The 27,425-nt window shown below is 38.6% G+C and overlaps 1 protein-coding gene across 4 annotated transcripts in view; it reads left to right on the top strand.

Annotated features, from left to right (window-relative positions):
* txndc16 (thioredoxin domain containing 16) overlaps positions 1 to 21,495 on the top strand; it is a 34,361-nt gene extending 12,866 nt beyond the window's left edge. Inside the window, exons 9-19 of one of the 4 annotated variants that reach the window (XM_049463747.1) lie at positions 680 to 740; positions 824 to 962; positions 2,390 to 2,536; positions 3,673 to 3,732; positions 4,872 to 5,040; positions 8,675 to 8,826; positions 10,080 to 10,164; positions 11,380 to 11,545; positions 13,122 to 13,291; positions 14,239 to 14,429; positions 20,958 to 21,495. In XM_049463747.1, the coding sequence (XP_049319704.1) occupies positions 680 to 740; positions 824 to 962; positions 2,390 to 2,536; positions 3,673 to 3,732; positions 4,872 to 5,040; positions 8,675 to 8,826; positions 10,080 to 10,164; positions 11,380 to 11,545; positions 13,122 to 13,291; positions 14,239 to 14,429; positions 20,958 to 21,166 (1,549 nt within the window). In that variant the 3' untranslated portion in view covers positions 21,167 to 21,495. Of the gene's footprint in view, positions 1 to 679; positions 741 to 820; positions 963 to 2,389; positions 2,537 to 3,672; positions 3,733 to 4,871; positions 5,041 to 8,674; positions 8,827 to 10,079; positions 10,165 to 11,379; positions 11,546 to 13,121; positions 13,292 to 14,238; positions 14,430 to 20,957 lie in introns of all 4 variants that reach the window. The other 3 variants (XM_049463746.1, XM_022673313.2, XM_022673311.2) reach the window with 3 other exon arrangements.
* Positions 21,496 to 27,425: the final 5,930 nt, after the last annotated feature.

Genomic DNA, 27,425 nt, shown 5'->3' with positions numbered 1-27,425 from the left:
TAATAATCACTATAAAAAGAATCAGACAAATGCTAACAATAATAATATAAAAAATAAAAGTGTACAAAAGAATACAAATGCTAGCTACAATAATAATAATAATAATAATAATAATAATAATAATAATAATAATAATAATAATAATAATAATAATAATAATAATAATAATGCTAGCTGGTGCTAAGGGGTGACAAGTGAGTTAGATAAACTTTGAGTTTATTTGAGTTCAGTCACTAAGTTAATATTTTAGATACAGGCAACTATTTCTTAAGATTTTTTACAGTAAAGGCAGTAAAGAATATATAATAATAATAATAATTATTATTATTATTATTATTATTATTATTATTATGGTTGCAAATTGCTAAGCAACTGGCAAACACATTATAATCTGATTTATGCAAATGCATTGCTCAGCAACCACCTTTCAACACCTTAGCAACACCATAGCAACATCTTCGCACCCACTTGTCATCTGGCATGTACCGTACGAATCAGATTTTTTTGTACAGCTGTTAACTGAAAGCCTGAATTCCAGGTGACTCTACCTCATAAAACTGACTGAGAAAATGTTGGTCATCTAAGCAAGAGGTGCTACTTTGTAGAATGTAAAATCTAAAACATATTCTGGTTTGTTTAACATTTTCTTTTTCGTATATTTTTCATATATTTTTTAAAGGGATAACCTCGGTGTTAAAACTGCGCTGAAATATAACGCTGTGTATCAGCTGCCGCAGGAGGTCAGTACTTCTTCACTCTCAGAGTCTGATTCTCACTGATCCAGCTGTTCCTGTACTGAACTGTTCCTTCTGATGATCAGCAGGAAGTGAGGTATCTCAGCCTGAAGAACACTGATGAGGTCGTTAACCTGTTCAGAGAACAGCTTGTTCAGAAGACTCAGGGAGAGGAGGAGGAGGAGGCTGACGAAGATGAGGGTGATGAAGATCAGTGGTCCAGTTTAGGTGAGTGGAAATTAGGGGTGGGCGATATGGCCCTAAAATGATATCACAATATTTTATGCTATTTTTGCGATGACGATACTCTTGGCGGGTATATGACAAAACTACAATATGATATGACATATCCCTAACTGAGATATTAAAAAATACAAGAATATTTTATATACATTACTTAGCAACCACTTAGCAACCACCTAGCAACACCATAGCAACCACTTGACAACACCTTAGAAGCAACATAATAACCACCAAAGATACCATAGGAACACCTTAGCAACCACCAAGCAACTGCTTAGCAACACCATAGCAACACCTTAGCAACCACCTAGATTTATAGATTACCCAGATTTGTAATAGAAGTCAGTGATCCAGATACTAATAATAGTCATGATACTAACAATGCACTCCTTATATCTCTATATATAAAAAAATATATATTATTATTATTTTTATTATTATTTATTATTATTTTCATGTATTTTTATTTTTTTTTATTAATATTATTATGGTTGCGTATTGCAAAGTTACATGCAAACACATTATAATCTGATTTATGCAAAAATGCACATTATTTACCAACCACCTACCAACACCTTAGAAACCACCTAGCAACACCTTAGCAACTACCTAGATACTTACACTAGTCATGATATTAGTAATGCACTCCAAATATCTCCATATATCCAGGATTAAAGTAAAATAAATGATACTGAACAGATATAATCTGTCTCTAGTACATTTATAATGGGAAATGAGAACAGTATGATTTTTTATTTTGCTAAAAACAGTAAAAAAAATAAAAATAAAAAAAAGTAGTACCCTGATGTGATAATTAGGGGTGGGTAATATGGCACCATATTTGAGGGTATAATATGTACAGTGTTTAAATCTCATAAAGGGGCACCAAGTGGTCCAGCGATTTAAAGCTCTGCCACTATGATCAAAGATCGCTGGTTCGAATCCCGGTCATGGAGCTTGACCTCAGCTGCCAGAGCCCTGAGAGTGCACAGTTGCCCTTGCTCTCTCTGAGTGGGTACAGTAGATGGCGCTCTCTCTTTCCCCTCATTACTATTAGGGTGATGTGGATCAGCACAAGGCTGCGTCTGTGAGCTGATGTATCAGAACCGAGTCGTTGCGCTTTCCTCCGAGCGTTAGCGCTGTGATGCTACTCAGTAAAGTTCAAAAAGAGGTGGTGAAAAGGAAGGCATTTCAGCTATTAATGAAAAAAATATGGTTTAGGGTTTAGTTGCTCTTTAATGGCTGTTTGTTAAGTTTACACTGTTATACTGTAGCTATACACTGAATTAAAGTGTCGTATCTTCAGTGTTGCTCCATGAAAAGATCTAATAAAGTATTTACAGGAATGTGAGGGGTGTATTCACTTCTGTAAGTTATTGTACATGTGTTAAATACTCATATCTCCTCTGTAGATGTTCTGGATGATGAGGTGGCGGAGTCAGTGTACAGAGACCGAGGGTTAACGCTGGACACGGACTCGCTCTCAGAGCTCACAGACCAAACCTTCAGCACTGCAGTGACTCAGAGCCGCCTCATGGTGGTGCTGTTCTACCTGAAATGTGAGATTTTATTCTTTTATGATCACAGATTAATATTCAATGCATTCATTGTGGATGGATGATATCAACTACATGTACCGGCCTTACTCTCTCTCTATATTTGTCTCTCTTTCTCTATTAATATCTCTTTCTTTTTCTCTCTCTTTCTCTATGTCTTTCTCTCTTTATTTATTTATATCTCTCTCTTTCTCGCTCTTTTTCTCTTTTTTCATTTCTTTCTTGCTCTCTTTCAATATTTTTATCTCTCTCTCTTTCTCTATTTCTATCTTTCTCTCTTTATTTATATCTCTTTCTTGCTGTCTTTTTTATTTTTATTTGTCTCTCTTTATTTATCTCTTTTTTTGCTCTCTTTGTCTGTTTTTATTTCTCTCTCTCTTTCTCGATTTTTGTTCTATTTATTTTATTTCTTTCTTGCTCTCTTTCTATATTTCTATCTCTTTCTCTTTCTCTCTCTTTCTCTATTTCCATCTTTCTCTTTCTTTCTTTATCTATCTTTCTTGCTGTCTTTTTCTATCTCTATTTCTCTATCTCTCACTCTCTTTATTTCTATCTCTCTTTCTTGCTGTCTTTTTCTATCTCTCCCTCTCCCTCTCTATTTCTCTCTTTCTCTTTTTTCTCTAATTCTCTCTCTCTGTCACTCTCTTTCTATATTTCTATCTCTCTTTCTTTTTCTCACTCTTTCTCTATTTTTATTTCTCTCTCTTTCTCGCTCTCTTTATTTCTATCTCTCTTTCTTGCTCTCTTTCTCTTTTTCTATTTCTATCTCTCTCTCTCTATTTCTTTCACTTTCTCTCTTTCTGTTTCTCGCAATTTCTATCTCTCTTTTTCTCTCTTTCTCTGTCTCTCTCTCTCTTTCTTGCCCACTTTTTCATCTCTATTTTTCTCTCTTTCTCTCTACAATGTGTAAAATAAATAAATACAAAATATTAAATAAAGAAATCACACTGAATGAGGTGTGTCCAAACTTTTGACTGGTACTGTACAGGTACTGCATTATTAATTAATGTTATAATGTGTTTATTTAGTAACTTACTGTATATTTCAGTTCATTATAAAGAAGTCCTGAATTATCTGAAATTAGATGTACTGTATGTTTATCAGTGTTAATGTCCTGTGTGTGTTTTTGTGTCCTGTAGGGGACGCTGTCTCCATGGCTTTCCTGCAGTCATATTTAGAAGTTGCTGAAGCTCTTGAAGGTAAAAATAGTAGACATGTGCTTTTATTCTACAAATATCATTTACAATAATAAAAATGACTGTATTACTGTTTTTCTAAATAAAGGAATGGGAATAAAATATGAAATAAAACGAAATTAAATATTTTATTTTATGTTATAATATTTATTTAGGAACTCAATTTATTTGCATAATTCAATATATTGGAGATAAATATCACATATTTAACCATGCGACATTTTATAATAGATTTTCCTCAGTTAGTAAAATTCAGCAAATGAACAGCAAATATTACAGGAAATTGCAAATTTGCAAGTTTTTATTGGTCAATTCATCATGAAATTCTCTCTCTATCTCTTTCTCAGTTTTTCTATTTCTATCTTTCTTTCTCTATTTCTGTTTTTGTCTTTATTTCTATCTCTGTTTCTCTCTCTTTTTATTTTTTATCTCTTTCTTAATTTATATCTCTCTTTTTTCTTTCACTTTTACTCCATTGTTTCTCTTTCTTTTTTCTGTTTCTTTCTCTTTCTATCTCTCTTTCACTTTTTTACAGTCTCTCTTCTCTTTTTTCTCTCTTACACTCTTTCTTTTCTCTTTCTTTTTCTGTTTAAGTCTTTCTATTTTCATTTCTATCTATTTCTAAGATCTCTATCTCTGACTCCATTTCTATCTCTCTCTATTTTTTTTCTCTATATCAGTCTCTCTCTTTTCCTGTTTCTATCTTTCCATCTCTTTTTCTGTTTCTCTCTCTTTCTCTTTTTTGTTGTGTTTGTGGTTTTTACTCTCTGTCTATATTTCTTTCTCTCTATCTCTCTATGTACATCTCTCTTTCTCTATTTTTGTCTTTCTCACTTTCTTTCTATCTCTCTGTCTCTCTCTTTTTCTATTTCTATCTCTATATCTGTCTTTCTGTATTCATTCCGTTCTCTGTCTCTAAATTTCGGTATGAATATATCAATAATTAAAATAAAGAGACTCACTCTGAGCCTGGGTTTGGGTTCTCCCCTTGTTATATACAACTGATCTTACTGTGTGTGATGAGCTGTCATAAGGTCTGTATAGATTTGAACTGTTTTCTCTGAGACTTTAATTCTCTCACTGTCTGTCTCTCTCTCTCTCTCTCTCTCTCTCTGTCTGTCTGTCTGTCTGTCTGTCTGTAGGTGTGGGTGGTGTAGAGCTGGGGTCAGTGGACTGTGGTGAGTGGACAGTAATCTGCAGGGATCAGAACATCACCTCTTTCCCCTCCGTCCTGCTCTATCACTCCACTCATCCCCCACAGCGCTACAGAGGCATGCTGGGAACCACCAGCCTCCACAGGTTCCTCCTGCTGTGAGTTTATCACCCTTTACTCTCACATAAACCATTCAACAGCCTAACTCCAGCCTAACCCAACCTCATCTCAATAAACCATATTTACACATAATACTGAATATATTTAATACTTATTAATGAATAATTAATAGTATATAATGAAAAATGTGTGTGTGTGCTGTTGTGTTGAGAAGTCATTAGTGTGTATCAGTGAGGAGTGGTAAAATGTAGATGCCAGGAACAGGAGAAATCGCTGATATGTGCTTATAATTAGCCTGTTAGCTTCCAGACTCTGATAAATGCTGGAATGCAGTACGCTTAGCTTTGCAGGGCTTTAATTTAAGCAGCTTATACTGTATTATATACACAGTGGTACCGTGAAACATATTTAAAAAGACCTGTTCAATTTACTTTTAAAATATATTTTTTAACATTTTTTTCTAAATCACTGTTCAAGCAAATTAGTAGTGAATGGTGATTTATCACATAACCAATTATTGATATAAAATGCATGTGTACTGTTTGTCATGCCCAAATGTTTTAGCTATATGATGAAAATATGTTTTTGAAATATGTAAAATGTATACACTACCTGGTAACTAACATAGGTAAGTTATTACATTTCAGCTGCAACAAGGTATTTAACCCTAACTGATGCAGGGAGTAGCTTCTCATGTGTTAAACAACCATGTGGAAAGACTCATCATGAAAAAGACGATCATCAGTTTCAGAAGGGTCCAATTATAGGCAATATACATCATTAATGCAGAGAAAACATCTAAGAAGATAAAGTAGCTGAAACTACTTAAATCAAGTTAAAATCAGAACTGTTCAGCACTTGAATGATGGTGATCGGCGATCTCTTAAACGATTGGTGAAATAAATAAAATGGTATAAAACAGCACTAGGATATGTTGGTTAATAGTGAAAGTAAGAGCTTTACCATAATCACACTCACAATGCAGTGAAGAGAACTGAAGGGATTAAAGGGACTAAACTAAAGATGTGTAGCTTTAAGAAAAGTGAGAATTATCAGTGAGAATATCCAGCAAAAACAGCTTCAGTTTGTTAGAGAGTGTAAAGGTCAGACTCTGGAGGAATGGAAGAAGAAGATAATGAGAAGATCTAATGTTCAGATTTACCCTGTTCCAGAGTGATCATCAGGGAGCATCAGGGTAAAAAGAGAGAGGGCTGTACAAGCCTGTGGAGGCGGGGCTATGGTGATCTGGGGTTGCTGCGATTGGTCAGGTCTATGTTCAGTAACGTTATGAGCCCAAAGAATGAGGTCAGCTGATCACCTGAATACTGAACACCAGGTTATTTCATCAATGGATCAGTTTGTTCTTCTCTGATGGAACAGGAATATTCCTAGATGATAGCGCCATTGTTGCCTATGGATTCCTGAGGTCAGATTGTGAAAGAGTGCAGAGTTCAGGGAGCATGAGATCATAACTTTCATCATCCTTCCATTATGAATTTTTGGGATGTGCCGGAGAAGACTTCGAGCAAAGCTCCAAATCTCCAGTCATTAATACAGGATCTTAGGAGAGGACATAATGCCCTGAGAAGTCCAGTTTCAGATGTCAGCATGTTAGCATCTTGAATAGAGTGCAGTGATATAGAGTATAATCATATTTCTCAGCCCAGTGTTTTGATGGGATTGTGTAATGACTCATTGAAATGATGGCAGCGGTCGAGGTAATTATCTGCCGAGTCCTTTTAAAAACCACTTAACGTACATCCTTTAGAAAAACAGCATAATAATGATCAATGCTGCGTCTAGACCTGCACTCCCAAAGCCAATATCCTCCATTTCAGATCTGTGCTAATATCTCAGGAAGATGAGATGTCACTGTGAGGGACTGGTGAAGAATTGAACAGTGAGGTAATTTTCTTTAATATGGCTGAAGATGGGAGTTTGTACTGGCTCTAGATCAGTGGTTTAAACTCATTTTATCTAGGGGGCGCTGGAGGAAGAGTCTGGGTGAGGCTGGGCCACATCAGGACAAGGACTCACTAAATGTGTTTTCTTCTTTAACGCATTCTGCCATGCAGGTGTTCAGTCGAGTTATGCTACTCATCCATACGTTTTTTTTATTATTTCTCTTGTGATTTATAAGAATTATGTTTTTCTAGTGTTTTTGTGCATTTAAAAACCTGGACTCACTGTTATTACACTGTCAAAGTGTAATTGCAATTAATAGTAATAATAAAAAATATATTATCTGAATAATTATAAAATAAACTCATACTACTACAGCTTTTCTCTGGAACAGTGATTTAAGCTATCCAAAAATAGTACATTTAGTACTAATAGAACTTCTACTGGAAACATGCTCTAATATTGTGCTTCTTTTGTATTTTTGCCTTTAAATATACACTAAAGGGTAGCACAGTTTCACAGAACACCGGATCTCTCGGCTCGCCGTGTGTGGGCGTTTCAATGTGGGCGTATCCATGTGGGCGTATCCGTGACGTTTTTTTTTTTTTAATTCAAATGAAGCAACAGATGTAGTCAATCATAAGTTTAAGACTTTTCATTTTTAATAAACCACACTGTAATCTATAGTTCTATAAATCCATACTCCGTTTTCAGCTTCTCCTCCGTAATTGAGAGGCGCTGTTCCGTGTGTGTGTGTGTGTGTGTGTGTGTTATTCTGCTACTCCCTGATTGGCTGGAAGCAGCATGGCGGCAGTATTTATTTGAGTGAAGTTTGAGCTCTGCTGAACTTTTTTGGCCGGAGGGCAGGGCTGCGTTCAACACAAGCCAGCATGCACCACGGCACATGGCGGCTCTCTCCGTTGAAATGAATAGGATACTTTGCGTTGTGCTAGTGGACGGGGGAGAGGGTGTGTCTTTCTTGCGGGCGCACTAACACTAAAATTGGATTTCAAGTTGCAGGCCACAAAATATCGTTCTGCGGGCCACGGGTTTGAGACCACTGGTCTAGAATATCTGCCATTTATCAGCTCTTCAGCCAATCTGTAACAGTGACTACTAGGGGGGTGGATTGTCTTAGGATGTATTGTTGAGGATAATAATACTGATTGTCCCACCCATTCAGCTGCTACTCAGCTGTATATCCCCTATCACAAGTGATGCTATATCACCAGGAGGGTGAAGACTAGAACACGCCTCCTTTAATACATGTGAAGTCAGACTCCGCCTCTTTTTGAACTACTAGCAGAGTAGCATCACAGCGCTAACGCTCGAAGGAAAGCGCAGCGACTCGGTTGTGATACATCAGCTCACAGACGCAGCCTTGTGCTGATCCACATCACCCTAGGAGTAATGAGGGGAAAGAGCGCCATCTACTGTACTGTACCCACCCAGAGAGAGAGAGCAAGGACAACGTTTGTCAATGTTTTTGAGGTCCTGCAACCAGTGACTGTAACTTTTTCTGAAAACACACTCTGGTGCACGATTCCAGCAGGACAATGCTCGTCCATACACTGCTGCTGTTTTCTCAAGATACTTATTTTAACATGTTCAGCTGCCTTTTCTTGTCTATCCCTGATTGAAAATATGTAGGATGCTATTGGACGCCCTATCAACGCTACAACGACCCTACCTCACAATCTGCAGGAGTTTTATTATCTGTAGTTTGGACTGATGGGCTCTTGTGTGTGTGTGTTTTCTGTGGGTGTTTAGTTCTCAGGTACCGAGTCCAGTGTTCCTCTCCTCCTCTGCGGAGGTTCTGTCCTTCCTGGAAGGTGATCTCTACAACACACACTCCACCCTCACACCAATCAGAGTGCTCGGCCTTTACCTGCCTACAGATACAGGTACTGAACTGGACCAGGGTCAGTACTAGGGGACTAAATACAGTATAAACATTCTTTATTACCTCACCTTATATCATATCCCCAACTTATCCCATTCAGAAGTATTAGATGGTGCTCCATCATTCCAGAAAACACAGTTCCACTGCTCCACTGCTTTTGAAATTCGATAGATTATATTTTTATAAGTATTTTGGGTTTAGTTCAGTTCATTCCTATAGGTGCGCCGGCACGTGTACACCCCTGCTCGTAAAAAAAAAAAAAAAAAACACAGATGAGAGTTAGTTGCATTTTTTTATCATATAATATTACTTTATTGTTTTAAACTCTTGTGTAGATATTTTAGTGTTTATATTTTTTAATTTGTTATATTTTTATTAGTATTTTATTAGTTTAGTTGGTAATTTTCCATTTCATATTTAGTTAAATAGTGGCATTGATTTTTCAGTCTTTTAAAGAGCAGGCAGTATTTGCCTCGCAGAGTAAGACTTATCTGACTTTTATTTCAAAATTTAAAAAATAAGGAAATTACTTCATGTTCAGACAGACAGTTTTATTGTTGTTGTGATTTTTTTTTTCTTCTTCTAAGTATCGTTTTGGTATTGAGAATCGTGATACTAAAGTTATTGGTATTGGTATCGAAGTCAAAATTCTGGTATTGTGACAACCCTACTACACATTACGCTTACAGGAGCTTAGAATGGCATCCCATTCTACACCTATAGACATTAGTGTGGAGTCGGTCCCCCTTTGCAGTTCTAACAGCAGGTGTAGAGCTCTATAGATATAGATCAGCAGATCTGCCATCTTATTATGTGATTTTTAGTGAGCTCTTTAGCTTTAACCATTCTTTCACTAATGTCTGTTAAGGCAGATTGTATGGGGGAAACCCTTGAATTCACAAAAATGTTTCTCAGTAAAGTTCCCATTATAGTGTGTAGACTTGTGCTTAAAAGTGAAATTTTAAGTGTGTAAATGCAGTTGTAAGCATTTCCTGTCTGTGTGAAAGCAATAATTAGATCACTTTTTGACTCAGATGTGTTGAAAAGTGGCAAACCCCAAAAAATGCAGTTGAGGGATGTTCCAGGACTGGGATTCAGTGATTTAGAGGGTTTATAAGGTATCTGGGGACGTTTTTGATGTTTTTACTCCAGTGTTTGTGTTTTAGTCAGCCATGAACTGAGTTTACAGCACGGAGCGGTTATGTAACAGGGCTGTGTTTATGAGCAGTCATGGCTCATATTCTCTCCTCTGTTTTCTGCTTTGTTCTCCAGATGTTTTGGTGTTTGAAGAAGCCGCTCAGTCTCTGAGGGGGGAGATAATTCTGGGGCTGTTTGTGCATGAAGAGGCACAGAGATGGTACATATGATCTTATGTAGGCTCAAACATGTTCTAAAAAACTTTAAGGTGATACCATGTAAAAAAAAATAAATAATAATAATAAGTGGCCACAAATTACTTAGGCGTGGGATCGAGATAATTAAGTCATGACAGATATGGTCAGGAATTCTCGTTGAACTTGTGCACACAGAAGGGCCCTATGATTTTTGCATTGCGGAAAACTAAGGCTTAAAATGGATTTCAGATATAAAGACTATAATTCCACCCAAAAAAATATAATATCTGGATCATAGTAAAGAAATCCTGAATGGATCATCCACTAGATCAGTTGAAGAAAGGCCATTTCTGTCATTTTGGTTGAGATTCTCAGACAGTACACAGCAGGATTAATAAGCAGACTTCACCTGAGTGTGGGATCTGTACCTACCCTAATTTCAAATAATGAGTTTTGTGCTTCTGTCACAGTTAGGAATAAGCTAGCTTTTTCATGTTTTGCCATTTAGATCAAAGTAACACTAGAGGTATATGTCCCCTTTAATGTTATGAAAGCCTAAATCATTGACATCTGGAAAAATCTGGTGACAATTTATTTTAATGAATCGTTCTTTATTTTCACTCTGTATTACATTGAAAGTTACCCCCTATTTTTTATGCAGCTGATTTTTTAAATAACTAAAGGGATTAAAAAATGGTAAAACAAACCTAAAATCAATACAATGAACTCAAAACTTTAAAAATTAAAACAAGCAAACAATATGAGATTTAATTAAGAAGAAATAAAATAATTCAGAAAAAACGATGTGGATAAAGATAAGCAACAAAATAAAGAGATAAATAATTAGAAAAATAAAAAGATAAACACAGATAAAAAAATAGTGGACTAAAAATTAAGTGGTATCTAAAAATAAGAATAAAATCATAAAGGAAGTAAATTATAAAAATAAAATAAAAGGTAAAATAGAAGATAAAATAAATACAACAAACATAAAACAGGGACTAAAATAAATAAAAAGAAAACTAAACTAAACTGAACTAAAAACTATCGCTGCTAAATGTGGCAAATCCACACAGCAAACAGAGAGCCTTCTCAGGACAGCACAGAAAGTAGAGACAGTTACTTCAACAAAAGCAGGATAAACTCTTTTTAATACCGTTGATATCAGAAGAAGCAGTGAATATGCTGGTCCGTATAGTATATAAATATCGGTAATTGATTGGCGTGTGTTTTCTCAGGGCTGATGAACACTCGGTGATGCTGCCGGCTCTCCTGGTGTCTCGTGGTTCTGGAATTCAGCCTGAAGCTCATTCCCTCTCCTCTTCCTCCTCCTCCACCTCCTCAACCTCCTCAACCTCACAGGATCTGATCTCACAAATACAGAGATTCACACTGGATCCATTCGTAAGAACATCAGTTAAAACAAAAACTACATCACCTAAAACTCTATGATAGCCTGATAGTCTTGTTTCAGAGATACATACTGGATTTAAATAATTACTTTAACAGGGATCAGAGTCTCTCTACAGTCAAACACTTTAGATTCATACTGGAATTAAATCACATAAAATCAATGTAAAAAACACACATACTGTAGATTTATACTGATCTGAGCAGGTAGCTCCAGTCTGAGTTGAGTCACGCTGAGAGGGTTTACTGGATCCCGGCTGGAATCACTGTTTGCCAGATTTCCAAGCAAAGGACTTTTATTTTAGTGAATAAATTAATTTCAGATCCATCATTTCTATCCTATTACTCACCCTGTTACCTGCAGCTCATTACAGAGAGAGAGGGAGAGAGAGAGAGAGAGAGAGAGAGAATGAGGTAGAGGGGAGAGGGAGAGGGATAGAGAAGGAGGGAGAAAATCAGAGGGAGGGAGAGAGAAAGAATGAGAAAGAGAATGAGGGAGAGGGAGGGAGAGGGAGGGAGAAAGATAGATAGAGGGATATAGAAGGAGGGAGAAAATGAGAATGAGAAAGAGAGAATGAGGGAGAGAGATAGATAAAGGAAGAGAGAGATAGAATGTGAGAATGAAAGAATGAGGGAGGGAGAGAGAATGAGAGAGAGGGAGGGAAAAACGATAGAGAACGAGAGGGAGAGAGATAGAGGGAGAAAATGAGAGAGAGGGAGAGAGATAAAGAGAGAGGGAGGGAGAGAGAATGAGATGCACAGAAAATAAGAGAGAGAGAGGAAGAGATAATAAAATGCGAGAAAGAGAATAAGAAAACGAGAGGGAGAGAGGCAGAAGAAGAGAAGGACAGTTAGGGAGAGACAGAGAGAGGGAGAGAATTAGAGAGATAAAGGGAAAGGGAGGGAGGGAGAAAATGAGACAGAGACAGAGAGATAGAGTGTCAGGGAAGGAGAGGGAGAGGGAGAGAGATAAAGGAGGAGGGAGTAAGGGAGACAGAGAGAATTAGAGGGAGAGAAAGCGGAAGAAAATGAGAGAGAGAAAGAGAGAGAGAGGGAAAGAATGAGAGAGAACAGGTGAGAGGGAAAGACTTTTTATAACTTTTAAACAACACTTTATTATAATAAACCATATTATAATATTTAAAAGTCACTTTATGGCCACCTCAGCCATTAAAATCATTACTTAAAAACAGGGCATCATGTAACAAGAGATACATAAAAAAGAGGGAGAGAGAGAGAGAGAAAGAGAGGTAGAGGAAGAGGAAAAGAGTGCCTATCATCTCCTCCCCTACGTAATCGAGAGTAAAAATCGTCAGTATGTGTTTTGATCTGCTCTCTGGACGAACTTTATACGACAGTTTTACGATACGCTTTATAATCCACATTACTGTCTGAGGCTCTCCACCAGGACTTTAAGTGAGTCAGTGCTCATCTTCCCTATCTGTCTCTTAAATGACCTTTATTTTTTTCTTTACTTAGTTGAGTAGTTGTTGCTTCTCATAGACCTGTAACTCTACCTCTTCACTACTTTACTTTAACTGATGCTTGCTCTCTCTCTCTCTCTCTGTAGCCGGAGCTGGGTGTGGAGAATCTGCCGGGGTATGTGGAGGTGGGGAAGCCTCTGCTGGTGCTGTTTGTTGGGGGGGAGGAGAGTGTGGAGGTGCTTCAGTCTCTGGAGGAGATGAGGAAAGCACAGAGCACCGGACACCTCCACTCATCACTGCCCTGCTGGATCCACCTGTGAGTGTGTACAACACACTGTTCACAAACACAGCAGCACTTCAGTTTCTGAATCAGTTTCTCTGATTTTGCTATTTATAGGTTTATATTTGAGTAAAATGAACGTTGTTGTTTTATTCTATAAACTACAGACAACATTTCTCCCAAATTACAAATAAATATCTTCTTATTTAGAGCATGTATTCGCCGAAAATGAGAAATGGCTGAAATAACAAAAAAGATGCAGAGCTTTCAGACCTCAAATAATGCAAAGAAAACAAGTTCATATTCATAAAGTTTTAAGAGTTCAGAAATAATCAATATTTGGTGGAATAATCCTGGTTGGTTTTTAATCACAGTTTTTTTTTCATGCATCTTGGCATCATGTTCTCCTCCACCAGTCTTACACACTGCTTTTGGATAACTTTATGCTGCTTTACTCCTGATGCAAAAATTCAAGCAGTTCAGTTTGGTGGTTTGATGGTTTGTGATCATCCATCTTCCTCTTGATTATATTCCAGAGTTTTTTAATTTGGTAGAATTTTTGCACCAGGAGTAAATCAGCATAAAGTTATCCAAAAGCAGTGTGTAAGACTGGTGGAGGAGAACATGAAAAACCAGGGTTATTCCACCAAATATTAATTTCTGAACTCTTAAAACTTTATGAATATGAACTTGTTTTCTTTGCATTATTTGAGGTCTGAAAGTTCTGCATCTTTTTTTTCGTTATTTCAGTCATTTCTCATTTTCTGTAAATAAATGCTCTAAATGAGAATATTTTTATTTGTAATTTGGGAGAAATGTTGTCTGTAGTTTATTAAATAAAACAAAAATGTTCATTTTACTCAAACATAAACCTATAAATAGTAAAATCAGAGAAACTGATTCAGAAACTTGCTTTAACTCGTTCTCCCAAAGATCTGACCTACTGCTGCTTTAATCCAGTTGTTTGGTTGTATTTGCTGTAGGGGGCGCACTCCTGCTGGACGCTCAGTCTTGGAGTCCTATCTTGGGTTCGTTCCTCCTCTTCCAGCGCTGGTGCTCTCACAGCTGAATACTGGAGGAGAGGTGTTCCACTTCCCTCCAGAGCGCCCCCTGCTGGCTGCGGAGATCATCCAGTGGCTGCAGAGAGTCCAGAACGGCCAGGAGCCGCCTGCAGGTCAGTTATCCCGTCATCTTATTCAAAAGTCGGACTGCTACAATTAATCACCCAAATGGTCTTGCGTTCCGTCTCTCCAAAGCTGTAAACACACCAGATAAGGGACAAGACAACCCCCGTGCTCAGTGTACACCAGCTTATTTTAGACTGAAACACATTCTCAGTGTTTAAATCCCACATATAGGTCTTCTGTTGTCTCTGAAGTCAAAGCCATAAAACTCACTGGTCCTCCTGTTTTTTCAATTGCAGTCCGGATGCAGGAGTTTTATCATTGAGTAGAAGTGTCCGTCCGGATAGGGCTTCATTACTCCACATGATGGTGCTATAATCAAATCAATAGGGGAAGAATATTGGTTGTTAAATTCCTGGTATTTGATTATTTAGGAGTATTTTAACAAGAGAAAAGAAGACCAGACCCTTAAAAGACTAAAAGTCACAAGTTAAGTGACTAGAGCTCCACTGGGCCCGCGTACTGGTTATTTAAATTTGTTTTTGGGTGTGGTGGAGGGCATTTAAACCTAAATAAAGGTACGTTTTAAGTTCATTCACTGCATGTGTCTGTGTATCTGTGTGCCTCCTGATTGCAGGGTCACAATGGCCACACCCCCATCCCCAGAAGTGCCGTCTCAATACAGACATTTTATGTTCTAAATCTAAAATATCTGAAAACGCTCCTCATTTCTGAAGTGTTTATCCATCTTTACCTGGTTACCGACACATCCAGCAGACTAACCCGCGCATATTTACTAAACATTCCTCCCAGTCTGAGGACTAAACTCTTATCGGAAAGAGTTCCAGCACTTTCAATACAAACACCCGGTGGAATAAAGCAAATATTTATCTAGGACTAAATCCTACCGATTTTAAAAACTGTGAGGATCCGTGATTAATTGTGGGAAACAGTAAAAAATCATTCCTTCAATTTTTTTTCTGTGACTCATTTAGTGCGTTGTCACAAACCCGAGTTCTGAAGTTTAATCCAGTGTCCATCAGTGTGTGATATCACGTGTGATATGAACGCATGAGCTTGAAAACAATGTTTTGAATCATTTTTTATTCGCTCAATGAGTCGACTCATCCCAAAGTTTTTTGTTTTTAAAGTAAGTAAACCTAGTTTGAACCATTTCTTTGTTATCTGGAGATTTTTGGAGATTTTTATTAGACAGGGTAATCGATTATAGTCGAAAATCAGATTTTTTTGTAAAATTAATTACCATATTGTGCTCTTTAAGGCAGTGTTCAGTCAACTGGACATCCTGAGAACGAGTGTAAAGCTCAGTCAGGCATTCACACATCTATCTACCCCCATTCATACAGCACCAGCAACCTCCAGCTAATACAATCCCCATTGTTCCCCGAGTTTAAAAACTCTGCATTACTCAGCCCTGTCCCTCAGCGCCGCTGACGTTCTGCTGGTTCTGATCCAGACTCTGCTCTATTTCACCATTTCACCGTTTCTCCTTCATCACCAGTAAAAACCTGAGCCGCCGAGCCGCTCGTTTCTCAGCAGCATCTTCCATCTGCTTCCTATGAGGCCGGGGAGTAACCATATCCCTTAATTGTGTCTGATGGTTGCCAGTTATTTCCCTGAATCCGCGGGACTCCTGGGACGGGGCCCGTTTCTGTTTCAGTGTGAAATTTAAGAGCATAGTTTTGATCCGTCTGTCGTTTAAATGGAGCTTTTACAGAGGTGGATGAGTCAGTCTGTCCACTGCTGAAATATTTCTGATGTTTTATACGTTGCAGGATACAGACAACTGCCTACATACTGCCTGCAGTTATACATAAAAAAATCCTGTTGAATAGACCAATAGAAATGAACCAAAATGACATTAAAATAAAATTTGTTACATTTAATTCAAATAAAAGGGGAAAAGTGTTTTTGCTTCTTCTGTAAAATTGTAAAAACAGTTTTTGATTTATTGACATTATATATAGTGAACCTCTATGTTATATTTAAGTTAATCTTTTCATAAGAAACACTGACAAAATGACACTTTGACACAATAGAAAAGTAGTCTGTGTGCAGCTTAGTTTATATAACAGTGTAAATATATTATTCTTCTCTCAAAATAACTCAATATACAGCCATTAATATCTAAACTACTGGCAACAAAAGTGATACACCCCTAATAGACTACACCCCTAAATGTCCAAATTGATCACTGCTTATCATTTTCCCTCCAAAATGTCATGTGACTCGTTAGTGTTACTAGGTCTCAGGTGTGCATAGGGAGCAGGTGTGTTCAGTTTTGTTGTACAGCTCTCACACTCATCTCATACCAAGAGTCACTGAAAGTTTCAACATGGCACCTCATGGCAAATAACTCTCTGAGGATCTTAAAAGACGAATTGTTGCACTACAAGAAGATGGCCAACACCCTGAAACTGAGCTGCAGCACAGTGACCAAGATCATCCAGCGTTTTAAAAGAGCAGGGTCCACTCAGAACAGACTTCACGTTGGTCGCCCAAAGAAGCTGAGTGCACGTGAAGCTCAGTGTCACGTCCAAACGCTGTCTTTAAAAGCATTGCTGCAGAGATCGAAGAGGTGGGGGGTCAGCCCTTAGTGCTCAGACCATACACACCATGCCGCACACTACATCAAATTGGTCTGCGTGCCTTTCACCTCAGAAGGGAGCCTCTTCTAAAGTCTGTACACAAGAAAGCTAAAGCTCAGTTTGCTGAAGACATGTCAACAAAGGACATGGATTACTGAAACCATGTCCTATAGTCTGATGAGACCAAGATCAATTTGTTTGGTTCAGATTGTTTGGTCTTAAGCATTGTTTGGTCTTAACCAATCAGGTGAGGAGTACAAAAGTAAATGTGTCATGCCTACAGTTAAGCATGGTGGTGGGAGTGCCATGGTCTGGGGCTGCATGAGTGCAGCAGAAAGTTGTAGTTACTTACATATGTTCACCAGAGGGGCTCCAAATCCCCTTCACTTAAGTATCAGTGTTTTAAATTAGCGTTATTTAGCGTGAGAGTGGCAGATGTAGTATCTCAGCACAGTTGGACAGCTGACCCGGTGCAGCTTCCTGTTAGTTGGCAGCCTGCGCTGCGTGCTGTGAGGATGTTTCGGGGCTATTTTGGAAAGTGTGCGTGAGGCTGGGACATCAGCGGGCTCCTGGATCTGCTTCTGAGTGTGAACCATGCTCTACACGCCCATGCCTCTGTCCTTTAACCTACTTTAAACCAGCACCGGGGTCTGAACAGCCAGTGTTTGATTTCTCAGTATAATTTATTTAACTTTATACATGAACTAGAGGTGTAAAGAGAGTAATAAAATAGTAAAACTATATAATAAAACATTTAATACTCGTTGATTTTATATATTGTAGTATTTTTAATAAAAAAAAAACAACGAATAAGCTTTAAACAGGAATCAATACACCATTAAGCCATAAATTGTTCTGCAAGTTTTGAACATTGTGAGGTGGGCGGGGCCTCAATGAGTATCACTTTTGGTAGGTACTGATCACCCCAACCCAAAAGCTCAAGTTCTGGGGATGTTCTGACTTTCTCAGCGGTTCTTAAACGTTTTTAACTACTTTTTATCATTGATATTTTGGATCAGTAAGAGTTTATCAATACTTATTAATGTTTTGCAGTTGCTGTGGTATCCCAGGTGGTTGCTATAGTGTGTCAGGTGGTTGTTGGGGTGTCGCCAAGTTGTTAACATGGAACTTAAATGTGCAACCATTGCACTGATACCACTTTTTCCATTCCTATATTAGACTGATTCCATTTTTTTAAGTATCTGTCGATACTCAGCACTAATGAAGATACTAGTGGTGGTATTTTTACAATGATAGAGAGATGACATACCAAAAGGCAAGAAGGAGTAAAATGTTTCTAGCACATTCAACCAGTGTTAAACTAGCTGTGACTTTTCTAGACAGCCAGTCCTGCCTCTAAGTATCATAGACCAATCAGCATCGAGTTTCATTCCCCACAGTGCCACAACTAAAAAAAAATGTCCAATGTTAACCATCTTCTTATAGAATTTATGATTAATGGCAAAGTCTTTCTCTATGTTTCGAGTTATTGGTGAGGGTAAACTGACAGATTACGTTATTTAGTAGCATTAGAGAATCAGAATTTAGGACGCAGAGTGATCCAGCGGTCTAAAGAGCTGCCACTATGATCGGGAGATCACTGGTTCGAATCCCAGTCATGCAGCCTGCCATCAGCTACCGGAGCCCCGAGAGAGCAAAATTGGCCTTTATTGGACTTCAGTATCAAGACCTGGGACTTGAATATGAAGACTTGGGACTTCAGTATCAATTACGTTATTGAGGAGCATTATAGAACCAAAATTTAGGGTTACAAGTGGTCCAGTTGTCTAAAGCGCTGCCATTATGATCGGGTGATCGCTAGTTCGAATCCCAATCATGCAGCTTGCCATCGTCCGTTGCCGGAGCCCTGAGAGCGCACAGTTGGTCTTGCTCCTTTTTGGGTGGGTACAGTAGATGGCACTCTCTCTTTTCCCTCATCACTCCTAGGGTGATGTGGATCAGCATGAGGCTGCATCTGTGAGCTGATGTATCAGAACCGAGTCGCTGCGCTTTCCTCCGAGCGTTAGCGCTGTGATGCTACTGCGATGGCTGACTTCTACTTGTGTTTTGGCATCACTAGTGATGCGGGATATACAGCTGAGTACCAGCTGAATGAGTAGGATAAAAAAAAAAAAATAATAATAATAATAAAATATTTATATATTAATTATTTGCAAGGTGACAATGTCAAGTTATCCAGCTGATTCATTTGCACCGTGCAATTTGACCTACCTGCTATTTTACCTATTACCTAACTAATCACTACATCATCACACCATTTAATTGTAACATTTGCCCCTGATTTCTGCAATATTGGTCCACAGTCTCTCTCTCTCTGTTATTTTCCTGAGCTTGACAGTATTAGAAACAGCTTGAGGCCGAGTTTGATGTTAAGTCCTGTTTAACTGCAGTGGAAATGTAGAAAGTGCTGCTCTGCTGCTGGATCGGCTGCGCTGCTGTTGCTCATTTCCTCATTTCAAGCCTCATTTAGATGGAGATATTTGATTAGTGACGTTGCCCTGTTTTTTGGATGTGACGGGTTTTTTCCATTGATGTTCTTCTGCCACTCACTGACCCTCAGCGCTACACTTCTCTCCAGATCCTGCTCCTGCTCTCTCTCCTACTTCCCAGCACTGATGAGTCATTTTAATTTACATGCTTTATTTACCTGCATGCAGTAATATTCTAAAACACTAATATACCATAGCATTAAAACCATTGAGACTTGAGAACTGAATAATATTGATGCTCAGCCATGGGGTGAATAAATTAATACAGGGGTTCTTAACGGTTTTAACTGTGCAGAACATTTTGTGACGCCCCCCCTCAACCCCCATCATTCATTGGCAGCACCAAAAATAAAAAATAGATCACAAATCATCTTACACACTGAGTCAGTCCTCAGTCTGGGTGGATTTTCTAAATTCTCCTCCAGGGACTCTGGTTTCCTTCCACAATCCAAAAACATAGAGATCAATTAAATTTGATACTCTTAAATTAAAATTTTTAAATTACCCTATTTATTTTTAATCCTAAAAATTGCCCTGGTGTGTATGACTGTGTGCCCAGATAGGGATTATGGATTAGCACTCTGTCCTGGGTAAATGCTGTAGTACCCGATGCAGTGCTCCAGGTAGACGGTTGTTTCCGGTTGAGAGTACGCTGTACACTATTGGCTGCCGCTTCTCACTAGTGTGTGTGGAATGTAATTGTAAGCATCCTTGAGATGGCAACAAGGAGCTATACAAGTGAGCCCCCTCCCTGAATTCTCTTCTCTCCTTTTTGAATTTTTTTTTTTGTCATCATTTCTGGTTAAAATGTGAATTCTCTCTCTCTCTCCCTCTCTTCCTCTTTCTCTCTCTCTCTCTCTCTCTCTCTCTCTCTCTCTCCTTCTGTCCTTTTTACGCTGTCCTCCCTTATATCATTATGTCCTCCTGGCTCTTATTGTTGTAATCAATATAAATTTCCAAAAAATATAGATTTTTAGTATCGACTTCTACACATTTGCCTGCCGTGTTGACGTAATATCCAATGCAACACCCACTTTTTTATTTTTAAAAGTAGCCAAAAAAAAAACACAACTCCACCCCTAAATTTTTACCCGCAACTGGATTTTCAAACAAGCGCAATTTGGCAGGAAAACTCTGTTCACCAGGATTCTTTCCACGTTTTTTCCAGCTGAAACATTAGGATCACCAATGCAGTAATCATTATTTAATAGGAGGCTTTTACTTATTTTCGTATGTGGTATGGATTTTCCCCACAGTACCTTTACCTGTTTCAGTACAGAACTGTCTCAAAAGAAATTCACATAAAAGAACAGACTTTTCCTTATCATAGAGGTGATTTAGAGTTATTTCGTCTTCATTAGAAGTTTGTAGGTGACTCCCTGTAAGATAAGTGCTGTAATAGATCTGGTCTTGTTTTTTATTTAGCAGGTTTGTATTTTCCTGTGTGTTTTGTGTGTAGGTATGATCTCAGACGAGGCGTGGGGTCCCCCTGTGCCCTTCTACAACTTCCTGTCGGTTATGGACGAGGAAGCACCGGGTTACGCTGCTCAGAGGAGCCATAAAACCAAACCTGGGGCCAAGAGAGGGTCTGAGAGAGGAGCAGAACACAACAGCCCTCAAACATCTCCTCAAACATCTCCTCAACCTCCTCCTCATACTGAACTATAGCATCAAAAAACTGCACTGACTGGAATCTCCTGGGGAAAAAATTAAAGACCACTTAAAAATGATGAGTTTCTTTGATTTTACCAAATTGAAAACCTCTGGAATATAATCAAGAGGAAGATGGATGATCACAAGCCATCAAACCACCAAACTGAACTGCTTGAATTTTTACACCAGGAGTAAGGCAGCATAAAGTTATCCAAAATCAGTGTGTAAGACTGGTGGAGGAGGAGAACATGATGCCAAGATGCATGAAAAAAAACTGTGATTTAAAACCAGGATTATTCCACCAAATACTGATTTCTGAACTATTAAAACTTTATGAATATGAACTTATTTTCTTTGCATTTTTGAGGACTGAAAGCTCTGCATTTTTTTTTTTTTGTTATTTCAGCCATTTCTCATTTTCTGTAAATAAATGCTCTAAATGAGAAACCGCTTCAGAAAATGAAGTGGTCTCTTAATTTTTCCAAGAGCTGTATATTGTCCTGGAAAAAGTTTTATTATTATTATGCCATAGTTATTGTGTTTATTGTTTTAAGACTATTCAGTCAGACTCCGCCTCTTTTTGAACTGCTGCTGATGCAACATTGCTGAGTAGCATCACATCGCTAACGCACGGAGGAAAGCGCAGCGACTCGGTTCTGATACATCAGCTCACAGACGCAGCCTTGTGCTGATCCACATCACCCTAGGAGTGATGAGGGGAAAGAGAAGAGCACCATCTACTGTACCCACCCAGAGAGAGCAAGACCGACTGTGCTTTCTCGGGGCTCTGGCAGCTGATGGCAAGCAGCATGACCGGGATTCGAATCAACGATCTTCAATACTTTCAATTAATTTGAAAACATTAACACATAACTGTTTTAAAAAATTGCAAATTAAGCACTTAAAACAAAGTTTACAGCAGATTTATTTAGCAATATAACACAGCGTCGCTTTTAAGATTAGTAGATTAAGGTAGATTACTTTTCTTAAAACTTGGTAACTCAGCCTATTGCAATATTATCGTTTAAAAAAAAAATCAAATATACTCTGAGATTAAATTATAATACAGTAAAGCAGTATCTAATCTGCCAGTCTTAAAACTCACTGCAGTATTATTACTGTCCCCCTACCATAAAATACAGGGAAATACCAGCATTTATTTATGATTTTTTTTATAAATCACAGAATATTGGTCAAATAAATACAGTTCACACCACTAATATTTAATTTAAAAAATCTAACTCTTTAAAATACCAATTATTAAGTAAGTACCTATTATTAAGTAAGTTTAGGATAGATATTTAATGCCCCAGCAGTAAAAGTGAAGTTAATGTATTTACCATTTACATTTCTATCCATTTTTGTAAACTCTATTTACCTCAGAGACCAACTGAAGCTTCTGCACTCCAGTTTAACCCCCGAGCTGCTAAGATTAGATCACACTGTATAGCTGTTCCATGCTAACATCAATCAGTTAGTTACTATCTACTGAAAAAACTGTAAAGAGTGTGTACAGCGTTAATGCTGTTAATGCAACCAGCACTGGAGCTCTGTGTGATAAAAATCACCTGATATTCACACACAGATGAGCTCCAGGTAGAGTTAGTAGGGTAAGTGTAGGGTAATTAGGTTAGCTGCTAGGCTAAGTGCTGCTACGCTCTGCAGATATCTGCTTTAGTTCAGGACTTTATTCGCCTCCGGTGCTTTTTTATTCACACAGTCACTCACTGCTTCTGTGGCCTGGTGATCCATATCTCTGACTAGGGGCATTTTACTGTGGAAAATCTGCCAAAAATAAATGTAAAAGTTATTTTAGACAACTGTCGACTGAGAACAGCGTGTATATGAGTTTTGGTGTATACAGAGGCAAGAAAAAGTATGTAGACCTTTTGGAATTTCATGGTTTCTGCATGATTTTGTCATAAAATATGACATAAAATATGAAGATCAATATGAATTGATCTTCATCCAGTCAATGGCATTAAAGAGTAAAATGTGTCTGGAAATTGAAAAAACACAAAAAATATAAATTATGACCTCATAGTTCTGGTGGAAAAATTATGTGAACTCTTATAGAAGAACTCCGGTGTGAAATTGTCTTTTTCTGTAGTAAAACATGATAAAAAAAGAGTACAAACCTTTGTTAAATAGCCCACCTCCGCTCTCCCACAGCTTTCTGAGATCAATGGCCACTTCGGGGCATAATTTGCCCCAATAAATCGCTTTTTACACTGTTATTCAGGCTAAAAGTAGCTCCAAACTTCATTGGTAGAATCTGGAGGGCACTGACATTTAAAACGAGACGTTAATAACTTAAAAAGTGCACATGAAGCTTATTAAAAAAACACTGTTTACAACCTGTAGTATGGCCTAATCTCCGTAGCCTACATAAAACTAAAAAGGGGTTAAAAAGTGATTTTAGAGACTTTAGAAAGTAACCAATCTACAGTAAAGCAAATAATTTACAAACAGAAACAGTTTGGCAATGTGGCTACTCTTCCAGAAGGTCGGCGCTCACTCAAAATTACCCCAAGAGCACAGTGGAGACTCATCTATGAGGTGAGGAAACAACTAACTATTGATTCCAGACAGACATACAGCTCTGGAAAAAAATAAGAGAGCACTTCAGTTTCTGAATTAGTTTCTCTGATTTTGCTATTCATAGGTTTATGTTTGAGTAAAATGAACATTGTTGTTTTATTCTATAAACTACAGACAATTCATGCATCTTGGCATCATGTTCTCCTCCACCAGTCTTACACACTGCTTTTGGATAACTTTATGCTGCTTTACTCCTGGTGCAAAAAATCAAGCAGTCCAGTTTGGTGGTTTGATGGTTTGTGATCATCCATCTTCCTCTTGATTTTATTCCAGAGGTTTTCAATTTGGTAAAATTAAAGAAACTCATCATTTTTAAGTGCTCTCTTATTTTTATACAGATAAAACAGACAGTTCAGAAGACTTAAGGTGTTTAGGTATTAGATCCAGATGTAAAAACCTGGAATTTTGTCTCATATTCATCTTTTAATATTAAACCCAAATGGGATTGGCCTCACTGTTCCAGTACTTTTTGAGGGGACTGTATAGTTATTAAATAAGTGTTTCTGCTTTTATTCCTGATGCTGGGAAATGATGAGCATGTACTCTGAGCATGTGCTGCTGTATTAAGTGTGTGTTTTAAGGTGCCGTTCTCTGGCTTTTGTACACTTTAGTATTTCATCACAGATGGATTGTTGTGTTACTTCTGAAAGTACAATAATGCCTCACACCTGTGGTGCGTCAGAAAGAAAACAAGATCTGGCTTTTTTCTTTACAGCATTTATTTGCAGAAAATGAGAAATGGCTGAAATAACAAAAAAAGATGCAGAGCTTTCAGACCTCAAATAATGCAAAGAAAACAAGTTCATATTCATAAAGAGTTTTTTTAAGAGTTCAGAAATCAATATTTAACGGAATAACCCTGTTTTTTAATCACAGTTTTCATGCATCTTGGCATCATGTTCTCCTCCACCAGTCTTACACACTGCTTTTGGTGCAAAACTCCAAGCAGTTCAGTTTGGTGGTTTGATGGCTTGTGATCATCCATCCTCCTCTTGAGTATATTCCAGACTCATCATTTTTAAGTAGTCTCTGAGCTGTATATTATGGATGAGTCATATGTCATTTGCAGTGATTGTATATACTGTATATTGTATATTGTTTTTACACGATATTGCTATTTAGGAGCTTTTAAAATTGAGTTTTTGAGTAAAAAGGTTTTATTTCACTGCTTTTTAGGTGTTTACGTTTTTTTTAGGTCATATTTTCAATAAAAGCTCAATAAACCAAGCGACACATGCTGTCCAGATGTCTCTGTGATTAGTAGTGTGTATATATAGTATACGTGTGTATGTGTGTGTGTATACAGTATGTGTATGTAGGCTGTATGTCAGAGCGAGGCAGTGTATGGATACTGATGAGAGCTGTGGTTTCTCTGATTGAATCCGTACCGCTTCCCACAATTCCCTGTGCACGCTGTTCTCCTTCTGCTATGGAAACAGAAACATCATTCCATCACAAATTACAGACCATCATAGTGGTCACAGTGATCTGTGATCACTCTCTGAGGATTTACGCGGGAATCATCGGAAATAGCTTTAAAATATGCGTAGGACGTCTGGCTGCGGATCAGAATAACCATGCCAACATTTAACCCCTTGGTCCGAACCAAGGTTCATGTGTTGCTAAATTATATATATTTGGTCCGCTTATTTTTGTTTTCACACTGCAGTTTAGGGAGCGCACCAAATACCTTTGTGTGATACTCCTACATACTATCATCATCACTTACGTATCCATGTGTTTTCCTTAACTTGACGCTGATTGGGGGCGGCACGGTGGCGCAGTGAGTAGCACTTCCGCCTCACAGCAAGACGGCCTGGGTTCGATTCCCGGCTGGGGCGACCCGGGTCTTTCTGTGTGGAGTTTGCACGTTCTCCCCGTGTCTGCGTGGGTTTCCTCCGGGTGCTCCGGTTTCCTCCCACAGTCCAAAGACGGCACGTTAGGCTGATTGGATGTCAGAAACAAATTGCCCCCTAGGTGTGCGTGTGTGAGTGAATGTGTCTGTGTGTCTGTCTGTGTCTGTCTGCCCTGCGATGGATTGGCGGCCTGTCCAGGGTGTATCCTGCCTTCCGCCCGATGCTGGCTGGGATAGGCTCCAGCACCCCCCCGCGACCCTTAATGGATAAAGCGGTTGATAATGACTTGACTTGACTTGACTTGACGCTGATTGGTTTTAGAAGGACGTGCGTCTGACGTTGGTGTGTTGACAATTCAGCGGCGGGAAGTCTTTCCAGGATCAGGATAAAATGAATGAACAGATTCATTTCGTCTCCATAGTAGAGCTGCAGCTATTGTGTTTTTATAGCAGCAGCAGCAGCAGGAACTTCAGTACAGTACTCTAGATTAGTTCAAATTCACCAATCGAACGAGCTCGTCCTGAAGCAGCTGTATCCACGGATCATTTTTCCTGCTTTTCCGGTTATTTTGAGAGGGTACTGACTGCAGCCTGCAGGAAGGCGGAGTTGGACGTCCAGTGCGTCCAGTCCCGCCCACTTTGTCAGCATCATGTCTTAGCTCCGCTTCTGAACGGAAGTAAACAATGTACAGGGCAGTTAGCGGACTTTAAATATAATACTGTGTATACACTACAAGCTTGCGAGACTGACAAGGCGTGCCGTGGACAAAGTTGGCGGGACTGGATGCGCTGGATGTCTAACTCCGCCTTCCCGCAGACTGCAGTCAGCAGTAGATGGTTATTTTTCTTCTTCTGCTGCCGTTGTTAAGGAACGCTGCTCAGCTTCCTGTAATTGGTCGAAAGTTGGAACCATCCAGAGAAGCGCTTTCACACTGCAGGAGAACCGGACCATGGTTTAGAAGATCCGGACCGAGACCACCTCTTTTGGTCGGACCAAAATCGAGAGGGTACTGACTGCAGCCTGCGGGAAGGCGGAGTTGGACGTCCAGCGTGTCCAGTCCCACCCACTTTGTCCACGCCACGCCTTGTCAGTCTCGCAAGCTTGTAGTGTATACACAGTATTTAAGCCGGACGACGCGGCACATTATATTTAAAGTCCGCTAACTGCCCTGTACATTGTTTACTTCTTCTTCTGTAGTTGTTTTATGGCAGTTTGCAATGTTACTGCATTACCGCCATCTACTGGATAATAAAATAATAAAAAAATAAAATAAAAAAAAATTAAGTCTTCTTGCAATTTGTGTTTCTTTTATACATTCTATGACAGCTTAACTGTAGCCTCTGTACCACACAAACTCAATAATTTTTCCAATGTAACTGAGTTCTTCGTTACCCTGTTAAAACGTTCTCTCTCTTTAGAATAATATCTGCATGTAAGAAGTACATGATTTACGGTTTCTAATTCATTACAATAAGGACATATTCCATTCTCATGTTTTCCTATAATGTGAAGTCCACTATTCAGTTCTGTATGTCCTAACCTTAGCCTGGTGGACCAGGTTTCCTCCTGTCGTGATAGTGACCTGTTTTTCCTCTTTTACCTCTTTTTGTATGTTATAAAAATGCCTGCCTTTCTCCTCCTTATCCCATTTGTCCTGCCAGATTTTTTAACCTCGTCTTTGATTATTGCTTTAAACTCTGATTTCATTGTTTACTTCCGTTCAGAGGCGGAGCTAAGACATGATGCTGACAAAGTGGGCGGGACTGAACGGCATGACGCTAACAATGTCGGCGGGGCTGGACGCACTGGACGTCCAA

The sequence above is a fragment of the Astyanax mexicanus genome, chromosome 14, assembly GCF_023375975.1.
Source record: "Astyanax mexicanus isolate ESR-SI-001 chromosome 14, AstMex3_surface, whole genome shotgun sequence".
NCBI classification, from domain to species: Eukaryota; Metazoa; Chordata; class Actinopteri; order Characiformes; family Acestrorhamphidae; genus Astyanax; species Astyanax mexicanus.
This window is presented reverse-complemented; position numbering and strand designations above follow the sequence as displayed.